General features: G+C 37.2%; 1 protein-coding gene across 6 annotated transcripts in view; it reads right to left on the reverse strand.

Annotated features, from left to right (window-relative positions):
• CADPS2 (calcium dependent secretion activator 2) overlaps nucleotides 1-26,987 on the reverse strand; it is a 487,398-nt gene that overhangs the window by 288,792 nt on the left and 171,619 nt on the right. For all 6 annotated transcript variants that reach the window (XM_081243761.1, XM_081243760.1, XM_081243759.1 and 3 more), the window contains 3 exons: nucleotides 12,982-13,062; nucleotides 6,610-6,846; nucleotides 1,421-1,542 (listed from right to left, as the gene is read on the reverse strand). In XM_081243761.1, the coding sequence (XP_081099887.1) occupies nucleotides 1,421-1,542; nucleotides 6,610-6,846; nucleotides 12,982-13,062 (440 nt within the window). The remainder of the gene's footprint in view (nucleotides 1-1,420; nucleotides 1,543-6,609; nucleotides 6,847-12,981; nucleotides 13,063-26,987) is intronic.

Consider the following 26,987-nt stretch of genomic DNA (forward strand, 5'->3'; position numbering starts at 1 on the left):
AGCCTCCTCTTGAGAGGTTTTAACCTCTTAAAGAGCTGTTTATCCTCATTATTTTCACTTCACCGTGAATTAGTAAATTCTGACCGAGTACCTACTAGGTGCTAAGATATAAGATCAATAGGACAAGAGCTCTGTCCAAAAGGACAGAGGAAGGGAAACAGTACAAGATACACAGATGAGGAACCCATTAATCTAAACATTATAAAGTGATGAGCCAGAAAATATCCACTTAGCGTTGGGTTGTCTAAAGGAAGGGGTTGTTCTCAGCAAGTGATGTTTCTCAGTACTAAGGATCCAGTTATAAAAAGGTAAGAGGCAGAGCAGCTGCAGGCAGAGGGAAAAGCAAGTGCAATGATGAGAGAAGGCTGATACGAGCTTCATGAGGTCCAGGGAGGCAGAACAGTAACTGACCAGGGGAACAGAGAGACAAGGTGAGGTCCCAGAGCTAATGAGAGCCTGGTCAGGGGAGACCTGTAGGGCTCTGTAAGGCAGGGTGAGAAGTTTCAGTTTGCTTCTTCTCAATCCCATAATACTCTGTGCACATCTGTCCTGTTACACTTAATTCTCTGTATACCTCCTTAGACTTTGCCCTAAAGAAAATCAAAGTTTCTCGTTCATCTCTATCTAGACAGTGCTCAGCCAGAATCTCAGAGGTTGAGGTTTCCTGAATGAAGAATCCACGTATTGACACCGTTATAAGGCAAAAATCCTAAGGCTTGTAAGAAATTCTATATAAAGTTTAAATGGAAGAAAAAACGTTATCGAAAGGCAGTGTGCAAATGAAGGCCAGGCAATTTTCATTTAAATTCCCCTGGCCCACGTGGTTATTTCTACCAGAGACTGTGATGTTTCCCAAGTTTGAATCAGTTAAAAAGAACATCTTCCAAACTTAATTAAACTCACTCCCAGAATCTGAAACATAAAACTGCCAGCAAAGAACAGTTTTAGCATCTCCAGTTACTGCACGGTAGTCATTCACCGGTTCTCTAACTCAAGCCTACTCACTAAAGTATCCCAAGACATTGTCTAACATATCTACCTCAGCACCACCACAGAGCTATAATACACAGAAATGGAAAAGCTATAGATTACATTTCTAGTAATTGAAATAGGATCAAGCACTGCCTTTTAAATAACACATGATAACAACACATGCATTCCTTACAAATGACTACAAACATTTAATTGCCTAATAATTAGCTTCACATTTGCATGTTGGATTTTCTGTTTGTGCTGCACAGGGATTCTGCATAGCTCTAATTATAGCCTCATTATCCAGGAAGGCACACACTGATTCTAACACAGTTGAGACAAAGCTAGCCAAGTAACAGTTTCAGAGTGTAACACCATACGATTCTTCAAAGAGATAAAGCACATTTCTTCAAGAGGGAAGAAAAAACATTTTTTTCAACTGGCTTACTGTGGCCTTGAGGCTTCGGCCTGGTCTGTCTGCAGTTTTTCTCCTCCTTCCACTTCCATTGTACAGTAAACAATTCGATTGGGAGCGACTGACTTCAAACCTTGCACTTCCATTATGACAATCTAAGGATAAGAAAAACATTTCACTGATTCGTCAAGCTGACAACACTTAGCAATAGAGACGGCAGTATGAACTACATGTGAGTAGGAAGACCAATTGATAAAATTATCTGGCAATACCATGGTATTTTATCTTCTTTATAATCTACCTTCATTCGTGGAAGGTAAATAACATTTTGAGAAAGTCTGGTATCTGAAGGCACATCTCCTGCCAGTTATGAAAGATTAAAGTCTCTAAATATGAGCCACAATGAAGTAAGTGAGATATAAACTCAGAGCCTTAAAAAAAAAATTATGGCAGGTCTGCATGAGGCAAAGCAGAATTATTAATGAAAATTCAGTGAATGTGTTAAAAGGATACAGGTTGAATTTCACATAAGGCGATTGGTAGAAACTGTCACCATCACACCAATTCATTGATATCAATACATGACATCAGAAAATTTCTATATTCACTTACTTTATATGACTACTAGCATTTATAAAAGAATTTTCTTCATAGCCACTGTTTACCTTATGAAAATATGGAAAATATAACTTGGCAATGAATATCTTACTATTAACTTGACAAGGAAAACAATTTTCCCCATCCGTTAAAGGTATATACCAATTGGATGCAGTCTACTGGAAAAGGGTGGAAAGACTGATATTACCTTATATATTTGTAACTCCTGGGGGAAAGGGAAACATAGTTTTCAAGTGTGCTTTTTATGTCTGTATAAAAGACTGCCAATCTTAAAATATTGTAACCTAACATTCTTACTGGATGTACACATAAAATATGACTACTACTAAATATCATTTATAATAGTTTTTTTAAATCAAAACTTGCATCATGAAGTTTCCTAAATTCTCAAAATTAATAAAATATATTCAATGACCTTTTTATACATGCACATGTATTGATCTCCTGTTGTATATGTATAAACAAGATTAATAGCATCATTCATGCCATGTAGCTACCAAAATATCCACTAAAAAGATGTGTGTCATTTATTGATCTTTTAATACATTATGAAAATCATTACATTCTTCATAGAGTTCTGATATGAAAGTTAAGGCAAGAAGTCTCAAAGGAACAAACCATCTTAAAAGAACTTTTCTTCCTTTCAGTTCTGGTACAACAGCTTTTTTTTGTAAATACAAATGCCTATTATTTTTGTTGCATTTTTTCATAAAAACATATGGGAAACTGATTACCAAAAAATACGGGTCAAATTCAGAACCATTTTCCTCCCTCAATCAAGGCTTTTGTCACACTGAAATGCATACCAACATATGAATAAAAATGAAGACAACTGAAAACAGACTATGAGAATTAATAGATAATAGTAACAGTTTTCACAGTTGCTCTAATACTCAAGGAAGTTTAGGTGAAGTACTAAACATGAAACAGAATTGAGTACACAAGATAAATCTAGAAATCTTGATGGCACTGGTTCCTATATGGGAATATGACTGTCCTGCATCTCTTTCTGTAGAGTGTTTAATAGCCAAAGTGCAAGAGAGGAGAAAGGAAGCATCTGCTTGACACTATTTCTGTCACCTCTACTACAAGCTACTATAAACAGGACCTCCTAAAACATAACGAGTTGTGAAACAGTTTTCTGTCCCTCAAAACAATGCTCCCATCTGTTCCGGGAATGTTCTATCCTACAGAATTGCCACTTTCAAAAGACGTAACTTCTGTTATGGATCCATACATATAAGTAAATAAAACACAGTTCTACAGATCTGACTTCCAAAAGGAATTTGAAAAGCACAACTAGTCTCAATCATTAATGATAAAGGCAGCTAAGAATTCCACGGACCATCAACTAACCTAAGTTATCTTAGGTAACTGTTTCAACTAATTGCCAGCAAAACTTTATAATGAAACTACAGAAAATAAAACTGATCTGTGTTCTGTCTTTTCTTCCCAGATCTCTGGATAACTGATATAATCAGGATAAAATAGACAAAGTTATTCTAGAAGACTAAAGAAGGGAGGCGTGTACAAAATATGAAACTAGATAACACGCTTCTGAATAATGCATTGTCCGCCCACGGAGTTACATGGCACTCAGGCATGTGCGGGTTGTGGGAAGAGGCAGCTAAGCAGTATGGTGAATAGGCGGACCACACACGTACCTCCAAACACAGAGGAGGTCACAGGGTCTGCCGGCCTAAAACACTCAGTGTGAACATCAACTATATTCATGCCACTGACACCATTCCCCTTACAACAGACTCATAACTTCATGGATGAACGTTTTCCTAACCTTACTTGAATATTAAATTTTAACACACCATTGTTTGGCTTAGTGTTTTGTGAGTTAGCTTGTCTCTTGCTTTATAATTCTCTCTGAAGGCTTCATAAATGAAGAGACATTAAGAGTAATCTTGTGAGGCTAACTGCTGTGTTTTGATACCATCAAAGTTCCTAATTCAATAAACAATTATTGAGTCAACTGTTTTAGGCTGTTGGCACTGTTTTAGACTCCTGGAATAATACCTCAGTAAACAAAAAAGAAAAAAAAAGACTAACTTCCTAAAGCTTATATTCTAGTAAAGAAAGCCAGATAATGAATAATAAATATAATAAATAACTGATTTATATGTTAGGTGGTGTGGTGCAAGAAGGGAGGAGTGGGAAGAAATTTTAAAGAAATGATAAAATTTTAGCAGTGTTTCAAATCTGCACTTATTCATTTGGCTCAGACTTCAGTTCCTAGAAAAACTTCTCCACTGGACCAGCTCTAAGCCTGACGGATGAAATGTGAAACCCTTAAAATGGATTAACTGCTTGCCCTTCAGAGTTTTCTTAGGCTGAAATCTGGTGTCTGACAAGGGAGGCCTGGATAATGGGCGAGAGATAATTATTCAGTTTAGCTAGGCTGAGGTCAGAGGCCTTGGGGCTGGAGGAGGTACCTGGTCCATTCCCTCAGGTGTCCCATAGACAAGCACTGTGTAGTCTGCCCTGAAAGAGACTTCATTTTGTTGTGAGACACAGCTCTTTAAAATACTGTAGGGGGCTTCCCTGGTGGCGCAGTGGTTGAGAGTCCGCCTGCCGATGCAGGGGACACGGGTTCGTGCCCCTATCCCGGAAGATCCCACATGCCGCGGAGCGGCTGGGCCCGCGAGCCATGGCCGCGGAGCCTGTGTGTCCGGAGCCTGTGCTCCGCAACGGGAGAGGCCACAGCAGTGAGAGGCCCGCGTACAGCAAAAAAAAAAAAATAAAAAAAAATAAAAAAAAAAATAAAATAAAATAAAATACTGTAGGCAACATGGAACAGATCTGTACTATGCCATGATAGGAAAATATCTGCCTTATATAGACCTAGTAACAGAGGATGTCAAAACGATTGTAAAAATATGGAAGCTTCTCAGAGCGTGGCAAGATGAAGTTTTAACTCACTTCATCCTCCTAACACCCTTGTGTTGCTAACTGAACAACCCTGTTTAACATACTGGCAATGAAGCACACAATAACAATTGATAGTTTCACAGAAAAACTAACTCATGAGCATAATTTTGTTTCAAAAGGGAAAGAGAATTCATAAAAGCTAATTACTTAACAATGGTGTAAGATTTTTAAACAACAGAGAAAAGAGAAAGTGTTTTGAACTGTTTTCAGTTCTGCATGCTTATAGAGATAATGGTAGGTTTAAACCTTACACAAATCATTTGCTTTCCTAATTATTTTTTATTATTAATGAATTTAAATGCCAAACTCTTGTTAGAAAAAGTTAGACTGTAATTAAATAATTGACTTTGTTTTGTACAAAACCTTAAGGAAAAAAGAGTTGGCAGTTTTCATTTTAGTTGGCAGGAAACCTGACGCAGGAATGATTGGGAAATTCTACACCTGAGATACTACGGAGTTTCAAATTAAACATCCTGAGGTTATGAGGTTAAAGAGATTGAGAAGAAACCCAGGAACAAAGCCACTTGGCAAAGTTATTAGCTAATCCCTGAACTGGGTATGGAGTCAGAAGAAAATCTCCTGTTTCTACCCTGACACTGAATTGAATCTATTAACCTACAAAGAAAATGATAGCCTGGAAGGGAAGAAAGAGAGGCAGTTGTCTTATCCTCAAGCTTGAATTTCCCTTAGAGTTGAATAAGTGGAGGAAAGAACAGAAGTAAACATTTGCTTTTTCTGCCATAAACGAAGCAAGCCAAGTGTCAGAGGTATCAACAAAAAAACCTAAAGCTGTACCTCCTAAGACTCCACGTATTTTGCTTTGTCAACGAGCAAACTCAAATAGCAGTACTGGGACCTAGCAGAGAGAGTACGTAACAGTGCAAGAAAGGAGTTACAAGCTTTAATTTTTGAGAGGCTAAAAATTTAAGCTGGATATTGCGAGCATATGTGTGGGTGTTGGGTATAAACCCGTATACATATACATGGATCAGCCCATATACAGAGTTTAGCAGTGAGGAAATGCCATCATGAAAAATATCCACAGGGAGCAGTAGTAGGGGTCAGTGATCAATGTCTTTGGTTTCCAGTGATCTGTATAAAAGGGATGAAACTCTGAAGTCTTGGGGAACACAATTTTAAGTGCACAACACTTATTCTCTTTTCTTTTCAATATTTACTGGACCTCAATGAAACGGCAAATCCTAGAAAGAAGTCTTTACTTCTCATCATCTATAGTACCCAATACTGTACATTACAGCTGGTTTATGCGATTTGATTCTAGAAAGATGATCTCGTAGTTAAAGCAGATTAAAAACAAGAATAACCAAAAGCTTGAAAGGAGTTCCCAAATTACAGAGAATTCAATCATGTGTTTAAATCCTATTTCCACTCAAGCGTGTTTCAGTGCTTACTCTACCAATAAATTTCCACCAGCCTAGGTGGCGCCAAGAACACTTGCCTCAAAACTTGTACTGTTATGTTTAAAGGACAATTTGCGTTAATTTGCATTCACACTCTGATTGTCTAGCAAATGAAGAATAATTTAACGTCTTCAAAATATACTACTTTGCTTTAAATTTGAAATGTTACCACCAAGGTCAGCGGAAACGACCCTGTAGCCTCATTTACACTGCCAGAAGCAAACGCGGGATGAAGCCACTTACCTCTAAGGTGAATGACAGCACCACGTCGGACTTTGACAGCTGAATCTCATTCTCATCTCCTATGTCCAAAAAGGCAGAATTCTGTGAACGTTTTAATTTTTGTAATTTAAATTCTGGACCACCTTTCGAAACTGGAAGACTCTCCAAATTGGCCATTAGCAAATTCACTGAAGACCGCAACTCTTCTATATACATATTCTCCATCTCTTTTGCTATAAATCTGGGGAATTTTCTTTCCTTGAAAATAATTTTTAAAATAATAATGTTACGCAAGTCATATTTCAATTTCATCGTAAAAGATTATATGATGTATATATACTTGACTATCTTAGAAATTGTGATGCTCAATATAATGCATTTACCTGATACTTTAGTCTCTAGGCTTTAAAAGCCTCAGGCTTTGGCAATTTTGATTATATTTAACTGTACCTTATCTACCTTATGGAGGATCATTATCATAAAAAATGAATAACATGATATACCTTTTCAGATTAACTTTATTTTTGATATGGTATTTATTTAAGGGAAAAACCAACTCTAAAAAACATACATGCAAAAAGTTTTAGTGTATAGATGAATCTTAATTAGCCACTGATATCTTTGAAATACTTGGAATAACTGGTCTATAAGAAGAACGTTTAGTATATACTGCTCTGACTGTTAAGAAACAAACATTTTAACAGTATCTCTCTTTCATACCACTGATGTGTTAGGCATTCAAATGGAAAAACCTTTACTATTAAATAGAAATATGGCCATACTTCTAAAATAAGTTAACCTTCATGTCACACAAATGTATCAAGCTCCCTTATTGCCATAAATTCAGTTTTTTAGTAAAAGTTTAGAAAAAATTAAGTTTAAAGCCTAAGGTAAATTTATGATAAAAGCTGTACATGAAAAAGTAATAATATCAAATTAGGAGATTCAATTTTCTTCCCAAATTACATGAGTGTTGCCATTCAGTCCTCAGATCTCTGCAATCAGACTTCTGTTTCTTTCACTCAGTTAAAAGGACATTCCAAGTATTGATACTTAGATAGATATTAACAGCTATTGCCAAACTGCCCTTAGAGAAGGTTATACCCATTTACATTCCCACAAACAGCAAGTGAGGTTTCCTCATACTCTTGGCTCTTTCTTTAACCTCTGACAGCCTGGCACTTAGGTCTTCTCTCTGAAAGGTAGAGGGTATACAGCTTTATGATGGGAAATGCGATGTAATGTAATGACAGCGGTATAAAACTGGCTGGGGGATGACAGCCTAAAGCTGCCATCATTCAAATGAATGACTGCCTAATGTTCCAGAAAAATCAATGCCTTTACTACTGTTTCCTTTGGCATCATTCAAACTGTAACCTAAGAAATCCCCATCTCCAGGGTGAATGGAATACATCCACAATGCATTCATCAACCTGCACCTGGTCTGACTCACTTGCACCAGTTTGTTCATGGGCTGGAAAGGAACATCTGGCACCACCTCATGAATCAGTCCCAGAGTCCTGGACCACCTGTTTTTCTTTTCCCCCAATATAACCTTGACATATTTCTTTTAAAACAATTTACATATAATCAATGTTAAAATTGTGTATTTATATCAGAGATTAAATATCTACATCCATAATTAACTTTCCCAAGGAAGATTCTTAAGTATCCTTTTAATAGTCCTCTATAGCTTGAAGCAACATTCCCACACAGTAAGTTTGCATCCTCAGAAAAAACACATAACTACTCAGTTATATACTAACTTGGTTTCCTTTGGGGATGCAGGGAATAATGTTTTGGATAGTTTTTCAATACATGCAAAAGAGGAAAAAGATAAAATAAAGCATAAAAACATTTTTACATTTGTGGACTAATTTTAAAAGCTGTCATAAAAAGCATCCAAAACTCAGATATAAGGCAAAAAGGTGAGGGAACAGGTCCTTCCAACGTCATATGTGAGCAAAGGCCATCCAAGGACCATGTGGGGGAAATGTACCTAGTTCAATTTACTGTTTACATTGATTAAAGATCCTGTTTACAAGTGAAGTCACACGTTACTCTGTAGAATTTTGTTTGGTAAAGATATAAATAATGTGTGTCTGGTGACTAAGATAATCCAATGGTTATAGTTTAAATCCCTGTTGGAAATTAACCACTGTTTTTTTTTAACCACTTTTATATCTAATACTTGAATCTTATTTTAACTTTGCCTAAAAACACCTACTTTTCAAATGCCCTTCAGACTAGTTTTAACATCTAACTAGTGTGCTCATTAATTAGACACTGAGTACAATCTTTATTGTTTGTTCATTCTATATTCATGTAACAGTCACATGCCTTTTAGAAATATTTTAGAAATAAAATAGAATAGAATAGAAAGGAAATAGATATTAATAAATAGATAAATAAATAAATAAATAATAAATAGAAATAAAATATTTTAGAAAATAAAATATTTTAGAAATAAAATATTTTAGAAATATTTTAGCAAAGCAAAAGGCAAATATATCACATGTTTGAAAGTTTGGATGTACCAGTTATTTTCTCCAAATTTTTAAGGTGTTTTTTAATGGAAAACTTAGCATTAGCACATAAAAAAATAATCTATTCTTACTTAGCTTTCATTAAAAACACTTCAGTCAGTATCATTTTTCAAGGAGGAGACTGGTAGGAATCACCCAAATTGACTGTTTCATCAGCATTTTCAAACTTTTCAGGAAATAGACTATACTAGATTTTCTTTTTCTCTCTGGGGAAAAAAAACCCAACAACTCTTTTAAAGCTTTGAGGTTTGTCGATAATATTTCATAAATTTTATTTAGCCGGCTTATGTTGCCTCTTTCTTGGAAACAAAACCAACTGTACAACTAATGTATATATTAAATTTGATCTTTTAAATTAGAACAGCATCGGAAATAGGGTTATTCTGTAGTTTACCTGTGAGTTGTTTCTATAAACCACAGTTTCAACGTTCTAATTTAGTCCTCTGTACAGCTTAGCCCATTAGCAGCCCTAACACACTATATACATTAAAAAAAATTTGCTCCATAAAGTTTCCATTATTCAAATTTAGTCACTGTAAGAGTTCTTAACTTTCCAGTAGATGAAGCATGGACCAGAGTGGTAGGATGCACGTGGTGACAACTGTCAGATTGTGGAAATACTTTGAAGATAGATAGAAATGGATTTCCTGATAAATTTGGCATGAGGAAAAAAGGAGTCAAAGATGATTCCAAGTTTCTGACCCTGATGTACTAGAAAGATAGTACTGCCAAGAACTGGCCTACCCTGACCACTTGACTGGAAATTTTCAACACTCTCCTTCCCTCCCACATTCCTGATTCCACCTTCTCTGCTTATTTTCTAAGTAGCAAATGATCACCTTCCATAATTCAGTTACATAGCAAGTTTATTGCTTACTGTAAGTCTCTCCCAAATAAAATGTAAGCTCCCTGAGGGCATGGCAGGAATATTTTTGTCTTGTTTTATCCTAAGAGAACTACATTTGTCTGGATGTATCCCAAGTGCCTAAAATAGTGCCTGGTTATCTTAATAGGTGTTCAAGAAATATTTATTCATTGAATTTATGAATAGCAAAATTCAGGCTCCAAAAGGTTAAATAAGTTGCCTATATCGAGGAAACAGCAATCATGGATCTGGCCCACAGGTCTTTCTGGCCCAGTCAACCCATATTTTTTTCTACTACTACTTCCTAATTATGCCTTGGCTAAAATATTAAAGTCAATATTTACATCCCTTGAAACAGACTTCTGCCCTGTGGTTTCAGTGTTATTATACTGTGTTGTGAAGTGTGACAGGTGTTACTAATAGTTGACTGCAAACTATAAACTATGAATAAACCACACTTCTGGATTTATGAGATTGAAGAGGTATCAGGGCTTAAGAGAGCAAACCTAAGCTCTGGAGTCCAAAGACCAGCATTTGAGGTCTTTTGATTTGTTAAGTAATCTTCCCTAAACCTGTCTCCTTGTCTATAAAATAAATTCATTATAGCATCTTCCCTTGCGGGTTCACAGGATTATTGTAGAGATCTAAGACAACAAGGTCAGTAAATTATAATTAGCCTTATATTTTATGAAGGTGGCTTAAATTTGGTGAAACTGAAGTAGAAGGCAATTAAACATGCTCTATCTGCTATGTCAATATATTTACTGAAAGGCACTGTATTTTGGGGTGTTTTTTTGCTGTTGTTGTTGTTCCAATCCCATCAGCTTCAATTCCTTCCTTCTCCACGCTTTCCCCCCACACACACACACACTGTATTTTATTTTCACAAGAGATAAACAGACTGACACCAAGCATTGTAAATGGGTGACCACAACAAAAGCAACAACGATTGCAATTACCAAACACGAAACACACTCATACTATGTCATAATATTGACATTCAGTCCAGTAATCCTCCACTGTAACAGCTCCTTCACTTTGCAGTGAAAACTGATTTGTATATTTTTTGCCTCTGAGTCCTTGTGGGATTTTTTTTATTCAAAAAGAAAGTCACAAAAATTATAATCATCCTCATCAGTTCACTCAGTCCCATGTAATTAATTTTTTTTTCATCTTGATCTTTTGTTAGCACTTTCATGAGTTCATCAGTTTTCCATTAGAGTTCTGAAAATGCTTATTCATTCAGTTCAGCAGTATAGTCAGTTCCCAGACACCTGTCTCCACGCTTTTTCTACTTTATCAGTACTTCTGATGAAATCATCAAGGTCCCCGCAAAGATAAGCTGCTGTATGTGCATCACTGACCCTGCTCCTCTCACTCAGTCCAGAGGTTACACACACACCACACATCCTCCTCCACAGACATGAGCTCAGGGACACACCCAAGGCTTTCCATCTTGTTAGAAATTCATCTAAACTATCACATATTCAGCCAGGCCCTTGAAGAAGTTCAACTTATGACAGTGTGTACAGCTCAGGTACAATCTAAATACAAGTAGGCAACTTAGAAATGCTGATCACAGGTCCAGAGTCCTGCCCACAGTGCCGGGCACATCTCTCTGGATTCTCTCTTAGCCTCAGGGCTTCAAGAAAAGCAGTGCCTTTCCAGACACAGACAGCTTCCAACTCAGGTTAGGATTCTGGGGAATGCATTTCTCTCTCTAAAGCTTCCAAAAGCCTCAAGCTAATACTTGATTCCTAGCCTATGAATTCCACATCTGAATCTCTAGAATGATGTAGTACCTCTCCAGAGGGTGGTAACAAGGTGTGTTGTCTTTTCACCCTCTGCCCTTGGCTTGGTTCTCACAACTTACGGTCATCTCTGTTACCCAATTTCTCTCAATTTTCTATGTATTTCTATTTATCTCCATTTCTCAACACCTTTGCTACTTTTAAATTTAATACACATTTAGATAAACACAGTACTAGTCTTAAAACTTACATATTCATAAATACATTTTTCTTTGAAAAACACAAAACTTCAATAGTCAAATGCAGTATGGGATATATCTCCTTAAAGTGCTGGAAAAGTTCACTATCTTGATTTGGAAGGTGGTTAATACAGGGCGTATACACATTCATCAAGCTGTAAACTTAAGACCTGTGCACTTTGCTATATACATGTTATGCCTAAAGTTTTTAAAATGAAGAAAAATCCCCAACAGAGAGGATTCTTCAGAGAGACAGGGACAGAGACGGACACAGAGGGAGGGAAGGAGAGACTATCAAATACTCAAATTTTTCATTTAGCAAAAGGAAAAAAATCTTATTCTCAGATCAACAGCATTATAACCTCAAGTCTATTTTAAGAGACTAAAATTTTATTTTTACCACTGAGGTAAATTAATACTAGAGAATGATTTAGACAGAGTCCTCAGAATTAAAAAGAAACTCGTGGCTTTTGTTTGAAATCTATTTCTGTTCACACAATGATTGTATAAATAAAAGTAAATAAAATATTGTATTCAATATGCCCTATGAGACTCTGTACTAGAAACTTCAAATTATATTTTTCATCCATTCAAATATTAGTTGACACCACTGTGTGCCAAGTACTGTGCTAGATACTTCGGAATATATTGTATGATTTTGCAGGCAGGATGGTTTTCTCTCTGATTATATTATGCTTAGTGCAATACTAAAATTCTTCTAAGTCTGGCAGTTTGAGAAATTCAGGCATTGCTTTCAGAATAATCTACAAAAGTTATCACTGAATTTAAACATCTTATATAAGGATGGATATGTAAAGTATATAATATGCTCCATTTTAGATAATATGCATTCAGGTACCTGGGCTTAAGAGGTATGCATGAAGATGAGAAAATAAAATTATTCTGGCTTTATCTATACAAAACTCTTTCAGCTCACAGAAATCTAAGTACAGAAAGAAATGTGGTACAGTATATCAAAGTTAACAATTTACCTTTGCCATTTTCTCTGCCAACTGCAAACGACCATCAAGTTCCCTTCTGATCTGGGCTGCTTGTTCATCTGCATTATCCAACTTAAAAATAAAACAGAAATCACACATACATGATTACTTAATGGCAGTGACCTACAGATTAAAGCAAAGACAAAATGACTCCGAAAAAACTTTATAAATTCTCTCAACTACCTACTGAGAACACAGAAAGTTGTTTAATTAGATTGATAGTCTACTTAAATTTCTTGGGCACTTTTCATTGTGGTTTGCTCACAAAAGAGGTAATAAATCTCTAAGGATAATAGCTCAGCTTACCAAAAAATCTAATTATAATAATTCTTTGCCCAACCTCTCCACAACAGAGTTAAACCAAGAAGTCCTTGTTTCCTTGAGGATGCATTAAGCTGTCATTAAGTTTATTCAGGCCATCCTTCTGCCTTCATTAAGGTCAGTCCTAAATAGTTCAAAATAGATAAATCTCTTGTTTTGTTCTTTCAAATTCCCAGAATGCATTTCTGGATAGTGAGATACTAAGTAATGATTCACTTTTTTCCTTGATCTTTCAAAAAATATTTCCTTCATTTTATAAGTTTTTATTCGTGCGAAACTATCAAGGCACTATTTGATTGACTGCTATAACTTTTACCATTTAAGTCTTCATATGCCCTTCATTCTAGTACCAACAGGCTCATACTGCCAAGAAATCCTTTCACAGACCGGCGCCATGTTAGAATTCCATTCTCTTGTTCTAAATTTGATTGAAAGCTTAGCATGCTATCCTCATTTTTAAAGATATTTCCATCTACATGGAATATTACTTTAACTTCTCCAATGACATAATCCTTAACTTTTTCTATAACCTCTTTTAACTTTTCCTCATGATTCCTTCTATCTCCCTGTATTAGTTCATTAAGACCTCTTAAATTGAGGCAGTCCTATGGGCCATGCACAGTGTGGGCTGCACTGGGTGGGTTACAGATGTGAACAAGGCCAATGTTTCTCTTTAATTCCTTCCCCTCTCCCACTTCCCTCATTAAGAAGCCTAGACCACACAATACAACCATACTTTAGTAAAAGTCCATCTAAAAATTGGATTAGTACTGAGTACAACATTAAACACCCAGGAGAATACAGATTAACTTGTCCATTTGCTGAAGAACTACAAATTTACCATGTTACATCAAAAAAAATAGCCTTAATAAGAAAAATTCTGAAAAAAGATGAGTAGGAGCAAAGCAGGTCAGTAGGATGGTGGTGTGAGAATGTATACGAAGGGTCAAGAAGAAGGGTAGATGCTCCAGTAAGAGGGCACCAAATGTCTGGAGGTGAGAGCAGACAGTGGTTTGGGGAATGGAATGGGGGGAGAGGGGGGAGAAGGGAAGGTTCATGAGAGATGGGGCTGGAGAGAGAGGTGAGACTACCTTATAAGCCTACTCTTAACAGGCGAATTAGGGAGTTTGGAATTGGTTCCTATAGCACTGGGATTTCACCGAGAGGTTTTAAGCAGGACTTCGGAAAGGTCACTGTGTCTGTCTCCATCACAAACAGGTTAAGAGGGACATAAGGAAGTCTACCTATCCCTCTATATCAATCCATCTATCTGTTTGTTTAACAGATCTAAGGTCACCTTTCCAAAAAATATGTTCCCAAGTTTATTTAAAAGAATCAAGTTTATTTAAAAACAAGTTTTTAAATAGGCAAGATTTTCTTAAACTAAATCCTTGATGTAAAGGAGTTGCTATGTCATCTCAAAAAAATACACTTTTTATTTCAATTGATTCATATTCAAAATCAAACAGAAACAAGTCTCTCTCTTCACTGCGTCTGAAGTCAAAATGACTTACATCTAAAAACTAACAAACTTATTAAGGAAAAAAATAGCTGATAAATGCCTATTCCAGGTAACTGAAATCAAGGTCCTAAAAACAAAAATTATGTGTAAGAACACTAACTACAATACCTCAAATACAGTAAGCGTAATATGGGATATCTTCTCATTTTGCTTAAATGCTGATAAATATTTTTCCACAAAAAATAAAAATAAAATGGTTACTTGCAGTGAAGAGTTACAGTTCCACCAAGAAATAGCATTTAACATCTTAAAACCTTAAAAATTCTCCTTTATATTTAACCACAAAATATTATTTAACATCTTTAACTATTTGTATCTTCATATTAACAGTTCTTATTTAACTTTAAATGGAATTGTTTGAGTCACTTCTGCAGTCTGCAAGTGTTTTCTACTACTTCTAAAAAATATTAAAAAATATTAATGCCTTAACTGCATTTGTCTGAAAAAATATAGACAAAGAAAAGCAGAGCATTACTGTACTAAACTGTCTGTTAACAGCAATCAGAGACTGAAATGTGACTGATGACTACAGTGTCATTTTTGTGAAACTAGAAAAGCATACTCCCAAACATGTTTACAGAAAAAAGAGGAAAAGCTAATGTAATAAAGACAACCAATAAAACTTTTTATTGGTTGTCTTTGTTTTATGTAATGCTAGACAGAGTTCAAGGAGGTAAATCAGTTGGTTAACTATAAAGTAAGAATTTTAGTTTGCCATTCCAAGTGCCATATGTTTTGTTTTCTTTTGAGAATTACCAAACTCAAACACAGTTTAAAGTTTATATAATTTTTATGAATGTTTTTTTAAACATCTTTATTGGAGTATAATTGCTTTAAAATGGTGTTAGTTTCTGCTTTATAACAAAGTGAATCAGCTATACATATACATATATCCCCATATCTCCTCCCTCTTGCGTCTCCCTCCCTCCCACCCTCCCTATCCCACCCCTCTAGGTGGTCACAAAGCACCGAGCTGATCTCCCTGTGCTATGCGGCTGATTCCCACTAGCTATCTATTTTACGTTTGGCAGTGTATATATGTCCATGCCACTCTCTCACTTTATCCCAGCTTAGCCTTCCCCCACACCATATCCTCAATTCCATTCTCTAGTAGGTCTGTGTCTTGATTCCCATCTTGCCCCTAGGTTCTTCATGATTTTTTTTTTAAGATTCCATATATATGTGTTAGCATATGGTATTTGTCTTTCTCTTTCTGACTTACTTCACTTTGTATGACAGATTCTGGGTCCACCAACCTCACTACAAATAACTCAATTTTGTTTCTTTTTATGGCTGAGTATTATTCCATTGTATATATGTGCCACATCTTCTTTATTCATTCATCTGTCGATGGACACTTAGGTTGCTTCCATGTCCTGGCTATTGTAAATAGAGCTGCAATGAACATTTTGGTACATGACTCTTTTTGAATTACGGTTTTCTCAGGGTATATGCCCAGTAGTGGGATTGCTGGGTTGTATGGTAGCTCTATTTTTAGTTTTTTAAGGAACCTCCATACTGTTCTCCATAGTGGCTGTATCAATTTACATTCCCACCAACAGTGCAAGAGGGTTCCCTTTTCTCCACACCCTCTCCAGCATTTATTGTTTCTAGATTTTTTGATGATGGCCATTGTGACTGATGTGAGGTGATACCTCATTGTAGTTTTGATTTGCATTTCTCTAATGATTAATGATGTTGAGCATTCTTTCATGTGTTTGTTGGCAATCTGCATATCTTCTCTGGAAAAATGCCTATTTAGGTCTTCTGCCCATTTTTGGATTGGGTTGTTTTTTTGATATTGAGCTGCATGAGCTGCTTGTAAATTTTAGAGATTAATCCTTTGTCAGTTGCAAATATTTTCTCCCATTCTGAGGGTTGTCTTTTGGTCTTGTTTATGGTTTCCTTTGCTGTGCAAAAGCTTTGAAGTTTCATTAGGTCCCATTTGTTTATTTTTTGTTTTAATTCCATTTCTCTAGGAGGTGGGTCAAAAAGGATCTTGCTGTGATTTATGTCAGAGTGTTCTGCCTATGTTTTCCTCTAAGAGTTTGATAGTGTCTGGCCTTACATTTAGGTCTTTAATCCATTTTGAGTTTATTTTTGTGTATGGTGTTAGGGAGTGTTCTAATTTCATTCTTTTACATGTAGCTGTCAAGTTTTCCCAGCACCACTTATTGAAGGGGCTGTCTTTTCTCCACTGCATATTCTTGCCTCCTTTATCAAAGATGAGGTGACCATATGTGCGTGTGTTTATCTCTGGGCTTTCTATCCTGTTCCATTGATCTATCTTTCTGTTTTTGTGCCTGTACCATACTGTCTTCATTACTGTAGCTTTGTAGTATAGTGTGAAGTCAGGGAGCCTGATTCCTCCAGCTCCGTTTTTCTTTCTCAAGATTGCTTTGGCTATTCGGGGTCTTTTGTGTTTCCATACAAACTGTGAAATTTTTTGTTCTAGTTCTGTGAAAAATGCCATTGGTAGTTTGCTAGGGATTGCATTGAATCTGTAGATTGCTTTGGGTAGTACAGTCATTTTCACAATGTTGATTCTTCTGATCCAAGAACATGGTATATCTCTCCATCTGTTTGTATCACCTTTAATTTCTTTCATCAGTGTCTTATAGTTTTCTGCATACAGATCTTTTGTCTCCTTAGGTAGGTTTATTCCTAGATATTTTATTCTTTTTGTTGCAATGGGAAATGGGAGTGTTTTCTTAATTTCACTTTCAGATTTTTCATCATTAGTGTGTAGGTAGGCAAGAGATTTCTGTGCATTAATTTTGTATCCTGCTACTTTACCAAATTCACTGATTAGCTCTAGTAGTTTTCTGGTAGCATATTTAGGGTTATGAATGCTTTCTTAAAGGTTGACTTCTCAGTTGAGATAACTGCAGTTTCACATGCAGTTGTAAGAAATAACTGAGAGATATCCATTGTACACCGCCCAGTTTCCCTCAATGGTAACGTCTTACAAAACTATACCATCATGTACAACCAGAATACTGATTGATACAGTCATCCATCCTATTCCAATTTCCTTAGTTTTATGCACACTCATTTGTATGGATTTCTATACAATTTATTATCTGTCTAGGTTCACTCAGGCACCACAGTCAAGACACTGAACAGTTTTAACACCATATGTTGCCCTTTTATCACCACACCCACTTCCTCCACCCAATCCCCAGCTGGTTAGTTTTATACAATGTACCTCATTTTCAGAATGTTTAAAAATAAATTTAATAAGGCAAATAGATTTTAATTTCCATTATTAAATTGGAGATGTGCTCCCATGCACGAGAGATTAATATTTATAAACACTGGATTGGGGCCACAGACCTCCTTAATCTACACGTTCACTGCCTAGGTGATTTCCTCGATGCCCATGGCCATAAACAGCATCTATTCACTGATAACCCCCAAGTATGTATTTATAGCTCCAAACTCTCACCAGAGGGCCAGTCTGTTATTTTCAACTGCCTACCTACCATTTCAACCTGCATGAAGACAAGGCACATTGCATTTAACATGCCCCAAATGGAATTTTGATTTCCATCTCCCCACCATAATCATTCCTTCCGTGAGTAATGCCATGTCATATAAATGGCACACCTATTTACCGTTTGTTCAAGCCCAAAGCCTAGGTCTCATCTTTGACCTCTTTCTTTCACAGCCCACAACCAACCCAATTAGAGTTATGTAGTGAAACCCGGAATCACATAGTTGAAGGCAGACCAAATCCAGGTACTCTGAGTCCTTGGCCAAGACTCTTTTTTTGCGTGGTGTAGTGTCTCTCTAGCCACTTGAAGTGCATTTCACTTTGCCAATACAGTTGTATATATCACTATGGTGAAAATAATCTTTTGTTTCCTGAAAACTTGGTTTTGCACACTACCCCCTCTCCTCCTTCCCCTCAAAAAAAAAAAAAAAGTAGAAGAAAGCCCATATGGATAGTTTAATAGATGTGGGACATCCGACTTTAAAATGTTGATGACGTATCCATTACTAGTGCCTGATTTGGGCTGTGAGATAAAGACAATGGGGATAATTTGGGGACCGTGGAGTTGGTGGTAGAGGCCAGAGACAAGTCCTCACTCCACAAGGATATCTTTTAATTTCATTTTCTTTTAAATTCCTGATTACAACACTTTATATGACAATAGATTACTTATACCTCACAGATATCCTTTCCTGGCACAGAATATTTTCCAGGTCTTTCAAAGAGGGGTCATTCAACCCTGACCATAACGGATGCCCAAACGTATCTTTATTCTCTGCAATGCCTTGAGTATCTATTATACAGAACATTTTATCACTTTAATTATCAAAATATTTCAATGTCTTGACAAATATTCAATATTTTTATTTTCCTCCTGTTCATTACACAGGGATTGCTGTTTCCAAATTCAGAATTCTCTTGGCTGTGAAGTTCTTAACCTGGACCTTCAGGAGTCTGAACCATTCAAGTTGGGAGCAAAATTTGGAGAGATATGCACTTTTCTCCTTGAGGAATTGTCTGAATTTCATAGCTTACCCAAAGGGGTGGTTAACTCAAAAGAGGTAAAGAACCATGGCTCTAAGAGAATCTTCTTTATAGAAGTCTCTATTCATTTCTTCTAGAAGAGGCTGTCTGGCTTTTCAAACATAAGAAATGGAAAATGGCCACCACAGGCCTACACATCATCAACCTTACCCTTTCGAAGATTTGTTAAATTCTTCATAAAAGGACACTAAGACATAGGCTCTGAGCAATGTTAACTGAATGGCCCACAATTACTTTACTAACTCTATGTTTTTTCTACACCTACTGTACAGCAAGCACTACTGAAAGTTCTTCTGTAGCTGCAGAAGTAGTGGCCTTCCAGGAGTTCACATTTCATACAGAAAACAGTAAAAACAGTATTTAAAACAGAATAGAATTGCCACCAGAAAGCTACTGATCAAGGAGTGTGGGAAATCAGTGATGGAAGAGATGTTTTTCCTGGTTGATAATATCAGGATGAATTTGCTAAAATGGAAATATTAAAAATTGGACTTCGAGGAATAGAGAAAATACTGATCTGATGCCGCATCTATTAGTCTTGACTTGCAAATCTCAAACCGTGGGCTCTCTGGGCCCCAGTCCTCTCAAGTTCCGTGGACACAGTTCTGAGAAGAGAAGGTCTCAGAAATCAACAAAACTCCCTTTGCAGAAGTCCTTGGGAAGACCCAAAGACTTCATTGGTGGCCAACTATCTTACAGGTAAGAAAATTTTAAACAGCATAAGAACAACCTTACCAAGCTTTACCCAACAGCTTCATTTTATAGCATCTGATATCATTCTTCTAATGCTGTAAAAACTACAAACATCAAATACTCAAATTCATCAAATTTGCTCATATCTTCAAGAAAAAAAGAAGTCTTCTAAAAAGCACTTTTCACAGCACTGTTTAGCATCATTGCCCTCTATGATTAATCTATTTTCTAGAACCAGGATAACTGTCTTCACATTAATATTGTCAATCACTAAAAATGGGGATTAATAGCTGTGTTTTTCCATAATGATGCCTTTGTTTGCGCTAACCGTAGTCAATTGTGCCCTTCTCCCACTGAAAAAAAATTTAGTTGTTTTCTGAGTCCCCAGTCCAATAATGGCATATCTCTTTTCAAACAAATTATATTGTTACTTTCTTATAACATTCAGCTTTATCTTTTAGTATGAAATATACAAGTAGACTAGGATTTGCACTGTTACATAAATAGTGTTTTCCCTGAGATTAATTCATTTGCTGGTTACTCTGTTTATATCATCTATAAATCTGGTGATCTAGAGATAATACATCATGAGAAGGAATTTGCACAAACCTAACCCCAATTCCAAAAGAACACTCCACCCAACATTATAATTTTCTCATAGCCCAGTGTTTGACTTATTTGACAGTGCCAAATATGCATGGATTTTGCAACATAGCCTAAAAACCCTGATCAAAAGCTGTATTAAGTATTAGCAAATTCATTTACTTCATCAATAAATTTGTTAATTTTCTACCATCACTTGAATCACTTATCGTGAAGACAGAGTACAACTCTACCCTACTGATTGTTCCTGCTGTTTTCTGTGACTAGCCCCCTCATTCTCTCAGCCCATAAGCACACACAGTTGGTCCTTAGCTGTTCTAGACAGAGTGTCTGCTGTTGTATATGATATCATAACATAACTCAGCACATAGCTCTGGCCTCTGTCCTGAGTCCCAGTTCTCTATCTCCAGTTGAAGGCAAGGTCTTTCCTTTCAGGCATCCAACAATGGCCTCAGCTAAGACTGAAGTGTCCTTCTTTACACTCCACTCTTCTTCATGGCTGCCCTATTTCTACACATGATTCTCACTACCCTTGATCAGGCTAACATCTGAGAAGAGGAGGAGGAGTAAAGGGCAGGGGGATGGAAGGATGGGTGGAAGTGAATGAAAATAAGTGGATATGAATGAGAAAGAATGATACCCAAACATCTCAGCTTAGTTTTCAGGTCCACCCTATTTCGTACCAATCTCACTTTTTACCCTCTTGGATACTTGCTTTATTTATACAAATTAGTTTGCTCATTATATACAAAACATATTACATTTCCCCATCATATATCTTGTTTGTGTTTCTCCTGCCTGGGATGCTCTTCTTACCTACCTTCGTTGTCCAGATCAATCTCCAAATCTTCTGAGAAGACTACCTGCCTACCTATTGGGTAACAAAGCAGATACTGTCTGATGACATATCTTTCATAGTAGTCTTCTCATTATTCAACTTCTCAGATATTTATGACCCCTACCTCACACCACAATATATGACCCTTCTTAGGTCACCCTACCACCCTAACAAGAGGCCTAAACCAATCCATCTCCAGTGGTGGGATTCCTGTGACCAGTCCCAGTTTTAATGTAAATACAAGGAATAATTCCACCTGTATTTGAAAGGTTCTTGGACCCTAACATCCCTCCAGACTGACCCATCTTCCATGAGGCAACCTCCCTCAAAAACAGAAACAAAAAAGTCCTTCCTCCTCACTATCTGATCATTGACAATTAGCCAGCAACTCCAAGGTAACTAAAACTCTTTCTGCAATTTCGTGCAGCACAAAGAGCACAAGGAAGTGAAGTGATTCCCGTATTCTCAAGAGGGATGCATTGCCTGGATGCTGTTACGTCTGAGTCAGGGAGCACTCGGCTGCTAAAGGCAGAACTTGTAAAGATCACTCTCACGTCTACTTGCTAAACTGTGCATAAGAAACCTGGCTCGGAAAGAGCAGTTCTGCCGCAGCTTCTCGGAGAACAGTTCTTAGAGTCTTAAAAGTGCATTTCCCAAACCACACTTCCCTTTGATTACCACTTAAAAGTAGGAAAGGGCTTCCCTGGTGGCACAGTGGTTGAGAGTCCACCTGCCGATTCAGGGGATGCGGGTTTGTGCCCCGGTCCGGGAAGATCCCACATGCCGCGGAGCAGCTGGGCCCGTGAGCCATGGCTGCTGAGTCTGCGCGTCTGGAGCCTGTGCTCCGCAACGGGAGAGGCCACAACAGTGAGAGGCCCGCGTACCGCAAAAAAAAAAAAAGTAGGAAAAACATGAACGAGTTAATGAGATATAAAATTAGCCTATGTGAACTGAACTAAACTATATTAAGTAATGGAAAAAAATGTTCAAAAGTAAGAACGTAAGAACTTTAACCTCAAACATAAAAACCAGCCTGGAGACTATGCATACATATTGCCTAAAATGGTAGGTATAACTTCACAAATTTTTGCACATCATGAAATTTTCCTTAGGATTCCATTTGGTATTAACATTTTATCTTCTAGACAGAAGTCATGAGCTAACATTTTCAAGCAATTATTTACTAACTATGCTTCCCTCAATAAAATAATTGAATATACATTCACATTAATAACGATGCAATGGAGAGATTTTAGCAATAAGTAAAATAACACAGACACTATCAGCGACTTTAGAGGACTCTGTCAGAGCAGATTAGAACTTCAGCCTCATCAGGAATAGTAAGAGGTGAATTTATACAGCACTGTATGTCAGGAACCGCTCTAAGTGTTTGTAAACATTATTACATTTAAACCTCAGAGCAACCATATGGAAGGAGTTCCTATCATCAAGCCAGGTTAGTAATGAAAAATCTAAAGCACAGACAGGTTTAAACAATTTTCCAGGGTCAAGGTCACACAGTTCATACTCAGCAGGGCCAGGGTCTGAATCATATAGTTTGACCCCAGGTTTCAACGTAACCACCTCCCACTCCTTCACGACACCTCACCCTCAGTTTTCAGTCTGTCAGTCACTTACCATGAGTGCCCACAACAGGAAACACGTTAAATATTACTGGACAATTTATGGTAAAAGGATTTAAATATTTATCCTATGTTCAAGTTGTTACAATGCAATAAGGGAGGCATGTATAAGTATCTATATTACAAAGTAGAATATCACAAGCTTTTGGGTATGCTAGGGAATTATACATTCCTCACGGATTTCCCCCCTTCCCACAATATTTAAGAAAAATGAGTGAAGGCAGGAGCAGAGGAGGCTTTGTGGAGGAGGAATTTCGCTTGATTCTTTAAGAACAGAGAAGGGGGATTCCAAGTGAAGAGAATAAAGTGAGACAAAATTAAAATTCTCTGAAGATTTGTGTTCTCTTACCACTAAGAAAAAAAAATGTGGACACACTGGGATAAAACCCTAATTTCTATAGGCTAGATCTAAGGAAAGAAGAAAAGTCTAAAAATAAATGCAGGGAATATCTGACTGTAACCTATATTTTTATCTGATGAGATTTGGGAGAAAGCAGAAATAAGTTAAAACATCTTTAGAAGAAAACTTAGTCAGAAATATTTTTATGTAGTTCCTCTACACGTAGGCTAAATGTAAAAAAAAAAATAATGCACAGTCAAATGAAGCAACACTGATAAAAGTTATAACTTGATTTAAGAATTTAATACAGTTGTATTCACAATTATAAAGACAACTTTTATGGATTAAAGACCTAAATGTAAGGCTAGACACTATAAAACTCTTAGAGGAAAACACAGGGAGAACACTCTGTGACATAAATCACAGCAAGATCCTTTTTGACCCACCTTCTAGAGAAATGGAAATAAAAACAAAAATAAACAAATGGGACCTAATGAAACTTAAAAGCTTTTGCACAGCAAAGGAAACCATAAATAAGACGAAAAGACAACCCTCAGAATGGGAGAAAATATTTGCAAACGAAACAACCGACAAGGGATTAATCTCCAAAATATACAAGCAGCTCACGCAGCTCAATATCAAAAAAACAAACAACCCAATCCAAAAATGGGCAGAAGACCTAAATAGACATGTCTCCAAAGAAGATATACAGATTGCCAACAAACACATTAAAGGATGTTCAACATCACTAATCACTAGAGAAATGCAATCAAAACCACGATGAGGTATCACCTCACACCGGTCAGAACGGCCATCATCAAAAAGTCTACAAACAATAAATGCTGGAGAGGGTGTGGAGAAACGGGAACCCTCATGCACTGTTGGTGGGAATGTAAATTGATACAGCCACTATGGAGAACTGTATGGAGGTTCCTTAAAAAACTAAAAATAGAACTATCATATGACCCAGCAATCCCACTAGTGGGCATATACCCTGAGAAAACCATAATTCAAAAAGAGACATGTACCACAATGTTCACTGCAGCACTATTTACAATAGCCAGGACATGGAAGCAACCTAAGTGTCCACCGACAGATGAATGGATAAAGAAGATGTGGCACATATATACAATGGAATACTCCTCAGCCATAAAAAGAAATGAAATTGAGTTATTTGTAGTGAGGTGGATGGACTTAGAGTCTGTCATACAGAGTGAAGTAAGTCAGAAAGAGAAAAACAAATACTGTACGCTAACACATATATATGGAATCCAAAAAAAAAAAAAAGGTTCTGAAGAGCCTAGGGGCAGGACAGGAATAAAGATGCAGATGTATAGAATGGACTTGAGGACACAGGGAGGAGGAAGGGTAAGCTGGGATGCAGCGAGAGAGTGGCGTGGACATATACACACTACCAAATGTAAAACAGGTAACTAATGGGAAGCAGCTGCATAGCACAGGGAGATCAGCTCCGTGCTTTGAGACCACCTAGAGGGGTGGGATAGGGAGGGTGGAAGGGAGACGCAAGAGGGAGGGGATATGGGGACATATGTATACGTATAGCTGATTCACTTTGTTATACAGCAGAAACTAACACAGCATTGTACAGCAATTATACTCCAATAAAGATATTTAAAAAAATAAAAACAATTTTTAGAGAGGAAACTGATTCAATATTACTAATCAGATTCGCATTTATTTAACTGAAATCATATTCATCAATTATATATCATGATACATTTATTTAAAAAAAAGAAGTGAATATTTATATTGCTATAAATATTATAGCTAATTATTAACTCCAGAATTTCAAAAGTCAGGTATTATACGATCCAATCAGTCTTAAGGTCTTCAGTTGCTCCTTGCTGTTTCCTAAAACATAACAATTGCCATTTAATGACATTCACTTGAATATTTTCCCCAGACATTTTGAGATTTAAAATTACACACACAGGAAAGATATACCTTGCTAACAATCATTTCCTTAGCTTTATTTTCCTGATTTGCAAGTGATTTTTGTTATCAAATGTTGTCTCTGTAGAATGTGCTTTTATATTTCTGCCAAAGTAGACAAATTATGTTAAAATGTATTATCAATCACATGATACTAGTTGAGAAACAAGATGACAGCAGTGAAAGACAGATACCAATTTCCTCTGAGCGATTCACATGTCTCTCCCTATTTTCCCTTTACACGCCGTGAAAGGGGGTCTTCAGAACAGAATGCCTCATGGTTCCTGCACTTCCGGGGGAAGACTGTCACAGTGAGAGGGGCAAGAAGCACAGCAATTGCCTCTGTTGTTTTTTTTTAAATTCCTAGACCTCAAGTGCTTAATCTCCAAAGCTTGAGATTTCTAGGGGGAGGGAATCATAAACCTGAACACTATACTTTTTAACCATTCATAAATATTCCTGCTTTTTCCTTACAAACACACAACCAGTTCTGTAATATTGCTTAACACAGTCCTTACAGTCTTCAGAATATAAGGGATTTGGTGAGGGCAGGGGGAGCGGTATTTAGAGAGGAAGGTTCCAGGTAACTTTGCTTTGACTCTTGGGTAAGCATGGGTGAAACTTTCTTCAGTTAATGGAAGGAGATTATGAAAGATTAATGAAGACTGCTTTCGGCAGAAAAGATCAGGATCTAGATGGCTGTAAAATTCAGTTAATTAATCCTCTTAAAGGGTAGAAGGAGGAGGAGGACGGTGTATATGGTACTATGTATTCCACTACTCAGACTCTGGTCACTTAGGATTGTGTGTCTCTGCAATCTACAAGAGCCACACCCACACGTGCTAATGTCACCTCAAATCACAGCCCCAACCCAGCCCTCCTTATGCTAGCAGCTCCCCCCAGACGCCAGGGGCCGCTTCACACCTCCGCACCGGCACATGCTCACCCCTCCCCCACCACAGACTATTTAGCATCTTCTCATCCTGGTAACCCTCTTCATGTCACACCTGAAGATTACACAGTTCTCCCCAGTACTGCATTCTCCTCAACCTCAAGAAGGTAGAGCCAGGGACTTACCACGCCACTGTGGCATTTACAAGAGTGCTTCCTTTGAAAAAAAATTAAAGCTAGCAAATAACTAGATCTCCATTCTATGTTACCATCTGTATTCTCTACATGATTACAGAGAATGGGTTAACGAACTGATTTAAACACAGTGTACCACGCTTTGTCGTAGTTTAAAAGAATCTTTAAAAGACATTTCACTTCTGTTCAAGGAAGGCTGATTCATTACAGGTACCACTTAAGTAACAATATTTTCATTCAAAAATATGTGAAGGGCTTCCCTGGTGGCGCAGTGAGCGACAGTCCGCCTGCCGATGCGGGGGACACGGGTTCGTGCCCCGGTCCGGGAGGATCCCACATGCCGCGGAGCGGCAGGGCCCGTGAGCCATGGCCGCTGGGCCTGTACGTCCGGAGCCTGTGCTCCGCGACGGGAGAGGCCACAACAGTGAGAGGCCCGCGTACCGCAAAAAATATATATA

This window comes from Mesoplodon bidens, assembly GCF_964165515.1.
Source record: "Mesoplodon bidens genome assembly, chromosome: 9".
In the NCBI taxonomy this organism is placed as follows: Eukaryota; Metazoa; Chordata; class Mammalia; order Artiodactyla; family Ziphiidae; genus Mesoplodon; species Mesoplodon bidens.